Genomic DNA, 13262 nt, shown 5'->3' with positions numbered 1-13262 from the left:
GATGGGGCTTCATGTGTAGCCCTCCGGGCCAGATGGAATTACCCATCTCTGCTCTAAACATTAATATGTAATGATAAGAGTATGTGTGTCTATAGATTCATCATGAATCTTTTGATTATATATTCAACTGAAAAGATCAGAGTGATGATTTGGTTTATTTTTTAATCAATGTTAAGTACATGTTCAAAATTGAGAACATAGACTAGACACTAAGATCAAATATCAATCACAGGTATATTGAAAGTGTTCCTTTAAAGCAGTGCATAGCTTGCCAAATTATAAGTGTAAATGACTTTGAACTCCTAAAAAGATATATTTTCCCATGAATAAGAGAAAATAAGTTTAGTGTTTGAAATATAAGCTCTCCTAAGTAGACTTGTATTATTTTCTTTTTACTCTGTGAAGTGTATCTGCTTGTTTTAACATGTATTTGTTGAGATCTGAAGGTTACAAAACCTTCATAATCTGTCTGAGAGTACATACATGTCTATAAGGGTATGTGCCAAGGGACACCTGGAATATTCAGGCTTTTATCCTGTTTGATTCTGGTTTAACATCATCATTGTTCAGGCCTGTTTGTACAAGCCAGCAATTGACAATACCAGCTGAACTTGTTTAATTTGCTTTGCTCTTGAAAACACACTGTATTTATATCTGTCTTTCTATTGAAGATGTTTTATATTAAGTTTTCCAGAAGGTGAGAAGGTTGACCCAGTAACTTGGGGCTGTCATACTTACTGATATTAAACGTAGTCTGGCTATGACAACCAGGTGTACGGAGGTAGCTAGGGCAAAAGTTTTTGGACATATTCTGTGAAGTATATCTTTATCTTTACTTTGGATGATCTGCAAGTTAAGCTCACCTGAGAACCTCACAAGATGACGGTTCTGGGGAAAATAGGAGGGTCACCTACTTGTATGAACACCACTTTTTGTTCCTCAATGAAAGGCAGGATATAAATCTGGTAAAAAAATAAGCTCATCAGCTATATTCTTATTCATCCTCATTTGTGGAAGAAGATTGAAAAAAGAAAGAACACTGCAGGTTGTGAAATGCTCTTGATGTAAGAGTTGGTTTCAGGAATTATGATCTGTGCTTTTTGGGTAGTTGACTGCTGACATGAGATGAGTTACAAGTCGTAAGAACTGGAAAACATATGGAGAGCTTTAAACTGAATTCTGAATGGGTTGGAGGCAAAAACACAGAAGAAAGGACTTCAGATAATAACTTGTTTGTGGTAGAATAAACTGAGTGTAACTATAAGTTCTATAATACTAAGATACTGAGTAATTTGCTGATTGGGCTGAATTCTATTTATTGACTTTGAGAAATACTAAGGAGGATTCTAATGAATCCCCCCAAGATTCAGATGCTACAGAGTTAAAGGAAAATGTTTTGTTGATATAGAGAAGGGGCAGAGACCATCAGAACTCAGAAAAATCAAACTCTGAAGAACCAATCAGGAGTAGGAAATTTCCATTCTCAGGTGGGTTTTAAAAAGAGGGCAGAGAAACTCCATTTTGCTTTTGCTCTTTTGTCTTCCATTCCAAGAAGAGAGGGTATTTTGGTTAGTCCAGCTCCCACCAGGGAAGAAAAACACCACAGCCCATAGGAGGATTGGAAATTCAGAAGAAAATGGCCATTTAGAGAAATGTGAAGCTAGATGTGAATCAGGATCCTTTTATTTATTGTATGGATTGAGCTGAGCTGTTTCTTTGTTACTTTAGCCCCATTTTGTTGTACGTACAGTATATTTTGTGGATGTGTATTCCTGTCTGGTAGATTAGCAGCTACATTGAAGCCTGTGAGAGTCATAATAATATTGTTTTCCTTTTCTCCAGCTCTCAATTAGTTCCTTAACCTTAATACACATAATAAACATGTTTCTTTATTGAATCAGACCACTTATTCTGAGAGGTATTTAACTTTAGTACACACTTTGCCTAGCTAAGCTGTTAAGAAAAATAAGTCAGAGAATTTTCAACTCTACTTCTTATTTAAAACCAATACAGAGAAGCTGTGGTGCTGGAATAGAGTGTTATTCTGAACAGGCTCTCCCCAGGCATGTAATGGGTGCAGGAAGATGGGGGGTGGAGGCTCCAGGGACCCATTCATGAGATCCAGGGGCCCACTCTGCCACTTCTTCAGGTGTGTGTTCACTTGCAAGCAGACCTCATCTGTCTATGGTGGCTAGAGAAGGCATAGAGTAGAAGACAGTGGAGGATAGTAATTTGAACACTTAAAGGCAGACCTCCATGTATGAGTGTAGGAAAATACTCTTTCTTGGTTGGGAAGTTTCTTTGAATCAGATATCTATCTCTTTAAAGTTGGTTCTTTTAGATTTTTTCCCCTTCTGTTGTTCTCAAGTAGGAGAAAAGAGTTGTAAACAAAGGACTTCAGCCAGATTTATATTTTTTCTCCCCTTTTTTCTCTCTATCTCTAATTCACAAAGAACAGACAGACAGGGTAAAGCTAAGATAGAAAAGAAAGTACATGTTCCTAACAGGAGGCAAAATTATACAGAATGTCAACCTTGAGAGGAGGGCACGGAGGTCAGAGTGTCAACCCCTGGAGAAAGTGCCAAAAACTTCCAGCAGTAATTGCTTGAGGGCATGGAGACCACTAAGCAAGATCTACAGATTTAACAGCAAAAGCTAGACACAGAGGCAAAGGCAAAATGGGCTTCACATGCAAAGCAAAAATCAGCCCCTTGAGAGACCAAATTAAGACTGGCCCTGGAAAAGGATAGCACATAAAGCAGAAATGGAGTGGATAGAGAATGGAACTGCTTCATTGTGGACGCCTGCCAGGCCCACTGCCCCAGTGCTAAAGCACAAATCCCTAAAGTACTAAGTGAGAGGATGCAGAAGTCTAGTTGGCCAATTTTTGAATGAACATGTGTGGGATACAACATTCCCAAAGCGCAATACATACATTGCCTGAAGCCACACCTGAATGGAGCTGTACTTGCATTGACCAGAGTAACTGAGGTCAACAACATGGGCAACTATGGCCTGTTCTGGAAGCTGTGAGGACCACGCTTGGCCTTACCTCAAAAAATGCCCAGAGGAAGTTTTGCAGCCTCAAGAAGTAGTTCAGCAGCATTTGTCCATCAGGTAAAGCAAGCTAGGGCAGTTTGGCAGCAAAGGAGAGGAGCAAAGACAGAGGAGGATATAAGCAATCTGATTTTTTTTTTAGCAATTCCATCTCCCCAACTAAATGGGTTTTCCCATTACTAAAAATGGACTGCTATATATATCTCTCCCTAGGGGGCAGAAGGAAGGATATGAGCCTCTTAGACAGCTTATGGTGACCACCCAGTTTCACCTGAGGCTGCTCAGTCTGGCTCATAATTACCCGACTGGATGTACGTGAGTGGGTGGCACCTACAGACTGTTCCAAAACTTCTAAAGGGAAGATCATGGAAAGAGCGATATGTGTGAAATCTGATTTTCATCAGTGTATGGGGAGATGCCATGAGGAGATTAAAGCTCTTTTACAATCCCTGCAGATAACAAATGTTCCCTTCCAGTAGGTGATAGTCAATATAGTGGGGTCAGTGACACATGGAAAAAAGCAGCATGTCTTGACATTAGCAGAATAGGTTGGCAGGAGATTCTGAGATTCTGGCATGATCTTTATGTCAGGAGCTATGGGCTGAGTGGATCTGTTGGTGTAAAATTTAACAGAATTTTTGGAAATATGATTTGTGGGATTATTAATAAACTCTCTAACAACTGGGACTTGGTGTTTCTGTTTGCTTATGGGGTAGCATCACCCAATCTTGGGTTCTCCCATTTCAGCTTGTGTATGGAAGTGAAGCACAGGTCCAACATCAGTGGGAAGGAGGTCAATTTCCTGCCAAGTGAATTTCCTGAACTTTGAGGACCAACTCTAGATCTTTCAAGAGACCTGCTAGTCCATGGGACCATATGTGAGACCCAAAGAAAGCAGAAGGACTGATGTGATAAACACACCAGGAAGTAGACACTGAAGCAGGAATTCGAGTACTGGTTCTTAAGTCTGTCTCAGCAAATAAAATGCAAGCTGAATGGCAAGGGTCACATGCATTGAAGAACAATTGAGATCTGTTAGGCACTTAATGGAATTCCTAGAGACAGTGCTGCAACCTGGGTTTTCACATGAACACCCTGAAGCCGTATTATACTTGGGAAGCCGGAGTGCTCAACAACTCTATGGAGCTTCTGGGTGGTATAGAGGTTTTGAACAGCATCTGGGAGAGTATTAATTCCACAGCCCTCTTTACTCTCATGTCAGAGCAGAGAGCAGCGGTTAAGCAGAATGTGTTTTCAATTTGCTGCTCAGTTCTCAGTTGTGTCAGGAAGGATTGAGCTAATCACTCTTTGTCAAGCCCCAAGCAATTGCTCACAACCAAGATACTAGATTCTTACTGAATATTATTAATCAGATTTATTGCAAGGAAAAAGGGGTTAAGTTACAGAATCTTGAAACTGGATATGTGTTATTTAACTCTCATTTATCTGTGAGGTGAGGCCTCCTTGATGCTTTTAATCCTCTTCCTGAATGCCTCTTGCCTCTTGATGTAAGAGAGATAGTGCTCCTGGTTTTCCTGATGGGGAGAAGGAATATAACAGGTACTGCAATATTTTCCAAATGTCCATTTTTGCCCCCAGGCTTAGTTCCATTACCCTCTTATTAAAATAGGTGAAGTACCTGCAGCCTTAATTCAGACATGTCATTGTGTGGTACCACGCTTATCCAGGAAAAGCACATATTTAGGAAAGCACTGTCAGGCATGGCATGTACTCCCATGTCTATTCCAAAGCTCCTTTTAAGTTTCAAATCCAAAACACAGCACCAGAATATGGGCAAGCTGCAAACATCATATATCTCGATTTCAACAAAGTAGTTGAGACAGGATTCCACAACACTCTTAAGTAACAAGTTAAGTATGGTCTGGATAGCATGTCCCTTAGATATCCACTATACTTTGTGGATGCTCATCAGTGGTTCATTATCAAACTACAGTATAATATCAGGAGAAGTGCCACAGGGTTCCTGTTCTTTGGGATCTTGTTCCTTCTGCTATCCTAGAAGCACCTATGATATCTTTTAGGTACCTATTGAAGTCTCAGTTCTTCCTTCTATAAATGCTATGTATGATTTTTGTTTCTGTCCCTCACATTTTTAATCACTGCTTTATATCACCTTTTTAATTCATTGAAATTTTATTTCTGTTTCAATGTAGTAGAGAGTAGTTATATATGTATTTGTGCCTTTAAGCCAGTGTTGACTCCTGGCAACTGCCTGGACAGGTCCCTGCAGTTTTCTTGGCAAGATTTCAGAAGTGGTTTGCCATTGCCTCCTTCCTAGAGGTGAGAGAGAGTGACTGGCCCAAGGTCACCCAGCTGGTTTTGTGCCTAAGGTGGGACTAGAACTCATGGCATCCCAGTTCCAGCCTGGTGCCTTAACCACAAACTGGCTCTCCTGAGGTCCATCTATTTCCACATGCCATTATTATTCACTTACTCTCTCTGCTGTGGAAATTACCTTAATCCAGGTCTTTTTCTCCTTACATTGGAATTTTGAACTTCCAGGAGATCAATAGATCTGTCAATCTGAAAGCGTGCTCTTTCATGTGTGTATATGTTGAGGAGAGACCATGTACATGAACATACTTTGGAGAAGTCTCAAAGTGAGAAAAGAGTGTGAGGCAGAAGCACACAGCTATGGAGTGGGAGGTATAAGAAGGCTCTGTCTGTCCAGCTACAATTCACAGGGGAAATTGGCTGTAGGAGGGAGAAAGAAAGATCCAGAGAATAATGGCATGGAGAGATCTCTGGTTCAGACTTCTCTGCTCTGTATTTCAAATCAGCTCTTCTGATCACTCAGCCAGACCTTTTCTTGAAGGGGAAGGGTTTGTCCAACTTTCAGGAACCCAGACTTCTAGAAGGCAGCGTTTATGAAATGCTTTCATAGAACATCTGAACTCCTGAGAGAGCAATAGTCCTGGCAGCAGCAGTGTGCAAAAGTAATAAAATTGAAGGCTAAATAAGTGAATAAAAAAGTAAGTCTTGAACCTCCAGCCTAATCCTTCTACCAATGTAAGATTGGTGGTTGGTTTTCTTGTGTGAAAAATTATATGAAGGCAACCATGCTGCCTGGCCTTGTTGCTGAGGCATAAAGGGAGACGGGGAGGCTCCAGGGCAGGACAAGGCCATTGCAAAAAGCCTTAAGGTATTATGAAAAGAATTCTTTATTATTAGTCTAATAGTTTAATTCTATTAATTAAGGGAAAGCTGTTATATGTTTTATTAGTTTCATAGTCATTTTGAAATTCTTACTAAATCACAATAAATAGATGCTATTCTAAGATTTAATTATATTTTTAGTTAAAGGTACCAATTGTAAAGAATTCCACAAGCCTTGCAACTCTTCAGTTGGTATCCTTAACCTCAACCTTTTTCAGTTGAGCCAACAAGATCATATTGCAAGGTTATGATGAAAATAAGATATATGTGAAATAAAATTCTTGATGAGGAACACTTCAACAAAAATGTCCGTGTGTAAACAATGCAGAAACTAAAACAGTGCCAGAGTTGCTTGTATAGACAAGATCTCTAGTACATGCAGAGCACTCAAGTGCTATATGAACAGAGCATTTGTGCATTATAAAGATACATAGAGTGCATTCTGATTTATATGAAAGATATTTTTATGCTTGAAGGAGTACAGATGATTTGATTCAAACTGAAGAGAGAGTTTCTGGATACTCCATTTTGGCTCAGCTTATTCTTTTTCAGCTCACAAGGCAGTTTTGCGATGTTCACTGAATCGTTAAAGAGAGAAATGAATACCAGTTAATATCAAATACGGTTTTATTTTTAATAATTTTATTGCTTTTAATATACTGAAGGTTGAAAGTCAGAAACAAGGAACAACTAAAACATAACAAAAACAAAACAATGAAAATATATCATTGTATACATATATATGAAAATCATTCAGTTTTAAAACCCTGACCACATAAAAAGATACTGGTCTATTTTTCCTCTACTGTGATACAAAACAAGGTCATAGGTACAAAGTAGACGCGTACTATGAATCCAAGGTTTTGAATCACTTATAGCATACTATACTATACTATTACTTCCATCAAAGTAAAACAGGCTTTTTAACTATTCATGCACAATAGATCCAGAGTTCCTCATCAGTAAGTTCCTAATTTTGGTGTATATTTCTACCACATATTTACATCTTTAGTTTTTTTTTTCAAAATTTTCCCATTTTTTTTGTATAGTTCTACATCCGAATAACATGTTTAAACCTTATTTGTCTTCCAAGCACCATATAACGAACTTATAAATGTTGAATTAAAATGGGACAAACCATAAGGCAAACTCCAAACAAGTCAATACCTCTACTGTCTTACCCTTCCAGCAAATTAAAATTCTGTTCAAACCCCCTAGAATATATTCTGCTGTCCAGTACATGAGCAAAAAAAAATCTTTTGCTGACTTAAACATATCTTTAAGATCAAAGATACATACTAAATAAGCTTTAAAGCCCTTAACCTACTGATACATAAAAGCAGGATATTCCAACTCAATATCCCAAATTTCTTGTAAATTAGCAATACCCATCTTCACAATAATCTTAAGATATTTGTAGAAGTGAACTGTAGATTTGGATTCATGTGAAATCTACACCAATAATCATAATTTAGGAGTTTTGGACAGTGCTAATTAATTCCATCCAACAGTGTGATCAAAAGATGCTATAATTTTATGTATTCCCATTCAGCGGGTTTAGGAAATTGAAATTCTTCCTGCAATGCTGGAAATGTTTTAAAAGGCTGATCAACAATGTGACCTAAAGTACTGATAACATGCCCCTGAACTCCACTGGAAAAATTGCTGGAAACACCAACAATTTTCAAGTTAGGATTATTACATAATATCAGTTTTTCATGGTAACAAGGATCAAATTTGCCTTTTCCTCCTAAAAATATCCCCTTGCCTTTAATGCAAGGGAAACAATTTATTATTTTTTTTACCAACATGGGAATCAAGCCCTTGCCAAGATATCAAAAGGATCTAATAGTCCCTTTCTAATTATGCCCACTGAGATTTTTGAGAAAATTCACTTACATTTCACAAAGAGACAAAGGTCAAAATATTAACTCAGTGATCATACTGATAGTCTGTAAAGTTAATTTGAGTAAAGAAAGTCTGAAAGTTTGTCCATCTGATATTTTTTTCCTGCATCTTATTGGTCTGTCTAAAATACCCAGCAGGTATTCACATGAGCATCCCTCTTAATATACATCAGTTATGGAGTGACATTAATTATATTTTCTCTTCCATGTAGCTCCTAAGCATTTTTAACCATCTAGTAATAATTTCAATCCAAAATAAAAATTTAAAATATTTATAAACATGGAAGTGTTTATCTCTACAAAGAAAAGTAAAGGGTATGTAAGACTAGTCTTTACACATTTTCATAGACACCTTAGATCAGTGTTTCTCAACCTCAGCATCTTTAAGATGTATGCACTTCAACTCCTGGAATTCTGGGAATTGAAGTCCACACATCTTAAAGTTGCCGAGGTTGAGAAACACTGCCTTAGATCCTATAGGAAGTATACTAGACTTAGTCCAATTTATAGAATAACTTGCTAATTTAATGAATTATTATACTATGTACATATTGTACTATGTCCATAAATTTTGATAAAGAGTGCTAATAATTATCAGCATGTGATAAAAATTTATATTCAATGGCAGCCGCCTTTATATCCTTAAAACAAGCTAAAAGTTCCAAACTCAAACCAAATGTAAGAGGAGATAGTACATCCTTCACAAGTTCTTCAGAGTGTCTTAATTGGTGAAAAAAATCCATTTGTCATTACCTTAACTAGCATAATAACTAGTGTATTAGTATATTGTATTTTAATCCAATTATAAAAATAGGAGGAAGACTTGTACCATATTGAGAGTTACCGCCTTGTCCAATTTATCAGACTGCATATCTAATCTGTTAGTTAATATTCTGATGTTATCCAATGTCCTTTTATAAAAAAACAGTATGTAGGGAAAAAAGATAATAAACTCTGGAGTCTTCATAACAATGTAGCTGTCAACATTTTAGCATCAGCATTTAACAGTGAAATTAGTCAATAATTTGCACAATCCACAGGATCTCTCTAGTCTTCAAAATCACAGTTATAAAAACATCTTAAAATGAACAGGAAAATATGTATTAAAAAAAGCATCATTCTCAATCTTCAGAAGCAGAAGAGCAAAGCAATATCTTGTAGTAATCTATAGAAAACACTCCTACCTTTCATTTATTTAATGGTATCTACTATTTCTTGTGCTATAATGGTGCAGCTAAATAGGCAGATTGGTCATGGGTGATCTTTGGAATATATATTTTATCCAAAAACAATTTAATGTCTTCATCCAGGACTCTTGAATCTAGTCTATATAATTAGGGTTTTTTTTTAAAAAAATGGCTGTTTTGGTGAGGCAGAATTATTATACATTTTGCTGGCAATCCTTAATTGTGAAATTATATTGCAATATTGTTTCAGCCTAGAAGCTAGCACTTTAATGGTTTTTTCCTCTCATTCCCATTAATCTTGCTAACTCTTTTTTAATAAATACTTGGTATCTTGTGCGTAAAGACAATTAAACTTCATTCTAGTGGGTATAAAGGTATTATACCATTCTGAGCAAGGTTGTTTCACATAGTTGATCAAAAGTGCCTTAATTTGATTTTCCAGACTGTCATATACTAATTTATTTTCTTCCTTTTTTTTCCAAGAGGCATAAGCAATTATCTGACCTCTAATATATGTCTTATAGAAATCTCAAGTAATCTCTATATTTGCAAATTATGTGCATTAAAAAAAATCTCAAAATCTTGTTTCATCTGTTTTCTGAAATATTTTAATAGAGATACATTCAAATGCCGTCTTAAAATAGTTCAGTAACATTTTGTTTAAACAATCGATCATGATGCATGGGCATGATCAGATATTACTTTAGAACTTTTTTATAATCATCCATCTGATATACTAAAGAGTGGGAAACTAACAGATTCAAGAACAAGTCTGATGATTGCTTGGGAAAGCAATTTACTGAGCGCAAATTCACTTCATTCCATTCCTGCATGAGTTTAAAGTAAAAATGCATAATTCATACGTATTTTGTAATTCGTATATACTAAAGCAAATACATTTCTTTCAATACATGCATTCTGTCCTCCTCCTCCTTTATTTTGTACAACGCCAGGCAGTTGTACATAATGCTCTTGCCTCCTATTTTCTCTACAACAAGAGCCCAATGAGATGGGTAGGACAGAGAGAGTGACTGGCCCCAAATCACCCAGCCTGAAGGAGTAGAACTCATGGTCTCCTGGTTTCTAATCCAGCAGCTTAACCACTACAGAAACTTTTTTCCAAAAAAGTTATATACATTTTTCCATACATTTTTTAAATCCAAGAATTCCATTGCAAATTTGGAGAAGAATAGAAACGGAAGGATAATGTCATAGCTAACATATTAATGTAGAAAATACAAAATAGGTTGATTTGTATTAAAATATAAACAAAACTTCCTACATCTCTACTTTGAATTATTAAGTGCCCAAATTAATCTTGCTCAGAAAAAATATAATCTAGTCCAGCATTACTTTGAAAAATCCTTGTAGGCAATCTTAAAATATAATTCTTTATATTATACAATTACATAACCTTAAGATAGAATGGTTGCAGTCTCTCTCAGGCACCAAAAGGCAAAGATGCTTTAGAAATTAAGACTAAACACATTTGATCTGGAGCAAAAATTCCAGATGTTGGAATGGAGCTATGATAAATATATATATAATCCTTTCTCAAAATATACAAGAATATTAGGGTTGGGGGTGTAACTATATTGTACTTTTGTCCCTGTATTCTTCCATAGGCACTGAAAGCCAGTGGCTACACTATCCCAAGCAGAGAATTTGAATTAAAACAGTGGTGGAGCAATGGGTTGTGGGGAGATTACACTGGTCAGAAAAGAGTATTTTCCTAAACTTTTGGTAACTCTTCTTGTGATAACAGGTAACTTCAAACGAGAAGCACTCGGAAAGCCTGAGGAATGATGGAGAAATTCTTGTTCAAATGCTAGAAAAATTGGCCCAGACTTCCAGGTGAGTTCCCTGAGGCTTCTGGAATTTCCAAGCTGCACATTCCCCCCCCTTTCAACTCTCTGTAGTTGCATTGTGTATAATAATCTTCTAATGTTACTAGCCCACCCTGTACTACACAGTTCTATCACTGATGCTCCTTCTGTTCTAAGCTCCCTAGTTTTTCCCTTCCCTCCCTTTCTCCATTTGACATACTCTCATTTTGATCATCACCCCATATGACAGGCCAGACATAAGTGGCACTTTTTTTTCCCCCACTGTATCATCTCATATCTTCTCTTAGTGCATATTGACCGCAAAATGGAGTAATGGAGTAATAGTAATGAAGAACATTCGGTTATTTCAGATACAGAATAGAGGGAAGATGTGACTGGTGGCTGTTTATGAAAAGTAAATATCTGAAAGCACGGGTATCCACAACTATTTCCAAAATCCTGTCTAGCTGCTTTATGAACAGCCATGCAGGCCATAGGGGATGCATAACTCCTGCTCATAACAACTCTGTCATTATCAGCCACTCCCTGCTTTTAGGATTACTGAACTCTGGGTTGCGCTGCTGGCTCAGGATACGATGCAGAGGAGCAATTGTTGCCATGAATGATTACAATACACACAGTAGCCATAGATCGTATAAGATGCGGCAGCTGCTGAGCAATTCTAGAGCAAGAATCAAATTCTGGTGCCTGCTTGAGTGAACCAGTTGTGCCCTTATGCAAAGATGTCTAAGTCTGATTTTGTGGGAATTGTGCTGTAGGATTAAGCTTCACTATATACCTTGGTAAAACGTGCCAGGGCCTGGAGCCCCAAAGGTGTGCAAGGACCCGCTTCTTGGTTATGCTAGTGATTTGGGTTGATGTTGCTCGGCTGCTGTGTATTTTGACTTTTGTAATGTTTATGATTGTTTTTATTTTATTTTAATTCTGTTCACCGCCCAGAATCTCTTGTTGAGATGGGCGGCCATATAAATTGGATAAATAAATAACTAAATAAATAAGCATGCGTTAATCTATGTGGGTTCTTAGGATTCTGACAGTAGATAAATAAATTCTCCAATATAATACAATCACTATTCAAATTGGACATTCTTGTTCTCTCTGATTTGTATTCTTTACAAAAGGGGAAATGACTCATGCAGCTGGGAAAAAAAGCCAACCATGTTGGTTTGGTTCTATGGAAATAAAAATAGCCTCGTTAATTCATTGGCATGGGTTACATGACAAATCATGGGAATAGTAGTCGATCTTGGGCTGGTCATATTCTTTCAGCCTGCTTTTCATATGTACAGCGATGTTTTGCAGATTTCTTGTCATGGCATTACTGAAGCACCATCTACCGTAAACTTATGTCAGCATATTTCCAGTGGTGTGCCTTTGCCTTAATACAGACAGCTTTGGGGCTATGAAAAGCATTCAAAGGGGTGTGTCACAGAATACCCTTTCCTGAAATAGTGAAGCAGCCATGGCCCCCGGAAGGCTCAGCCTGGCTGCTCCAAGAATTAGGGTTTCCCAGAGTGTCTCTCATGTGTACATTTTTGCACACAAACGTCTGCATCAACGGCCACTAAAGCAAAGGGACTGTGTGTGCGTACATACAAAGTGACAATCCAGGAAAGCTCTTAAAGCAGCTGCACAAGTCTTCTGGAGGATGGGCCTGTCTCCTCTCTTTCGGGGGCACTTCACAAAATGCTCCGTTAAACCCTGTGCACAGTGCTAATAGATTAATTAGGTTAATTGAACAAAATATTCAATTTTACTTTGAACTTTCTGGCAAAGCACCGCTTTGAATTTTATACTCTATCTAAAAAAAATGATCTGGTTTCATGTTATGAGAACGGCAGAGGTTAGAATTCTGTGGCACTTTGAATACAAAATGGGCTAGTAAGATTAATAACACTTTAGCTTCTTATTTTGAAAAATGTAAGTATAGTTTGCTTGTGCTATGGTGGTAATATCCTATACTTGGGCAACGTGGTATCCATAGGCACCAGTGACCTCTCTTGATATCTGCCTGGCTCCCTGCCCCATCCAACTTTTTAATCTTCCATAAAATTGTTTTAATTAAACCAGTGGAAAAATGGCAAGCT

The 13262-nt window shown here is 37.3% G+C and overlaps 2 protein-coding genes across 3 annotated transcripts in view; one reads left to right on the top strand and one right to left on the bottom strand.

Annotated features, from left to right (window-relative positions):
- ULK4 (unc-51 like kinase 4) overlaps window positions 1-13262 on the top strand; it is a 183322-nt gene that overhangs the window by 166963 nt on the left and 3097 nt on the right. For both annotated transcript variants that reach the window (XM_088150921.1, XM_088150922.1), the window contains one exon: window positions 11094-11182. In XM_088150921.1, the coding sequence (XP_088007047.1) occupies window positions 11094-11182 (89 nt within the window). The remainder of the gene's footprint in view (window positions 1-11093; window positions 11183-13262) is intronic.
- The window catches only part of CTNNB1 (catenin beta 1), a 37928-nt gene continuing 31205 nt past the window's right edge, over window positions 6540-13262 (bottom strand). The window contains exon 16 of the mRNA XM_088150925.1: window positions 6540-6812. The gene's annotated coding sequence lies outside the window, so the exon portion shown is untranslated. The remainder of the gene's footprint in view (window positions 6813-13262) is intronic.

This window comes from Python bivittatus, unplaced genomic scaffold, assembly GCF_059951505.1.
Source record: "Python bivittatus isolate LINGU-HERP-01145 unplaced genomic scaffold, Pbiv_v1 ctg000610_np1212, whole genome shotgun sequence".
NCBI classification, from domain to species: domain Eukaryota; kingdom Metazoa; phylum Chordata; class Lepidosauria; order Squamata; family Pythonidae; genus Python; species Python bivittatus.
This window is presented reverse-complemented; position numbering and strand designations above follow the sequence as displayed.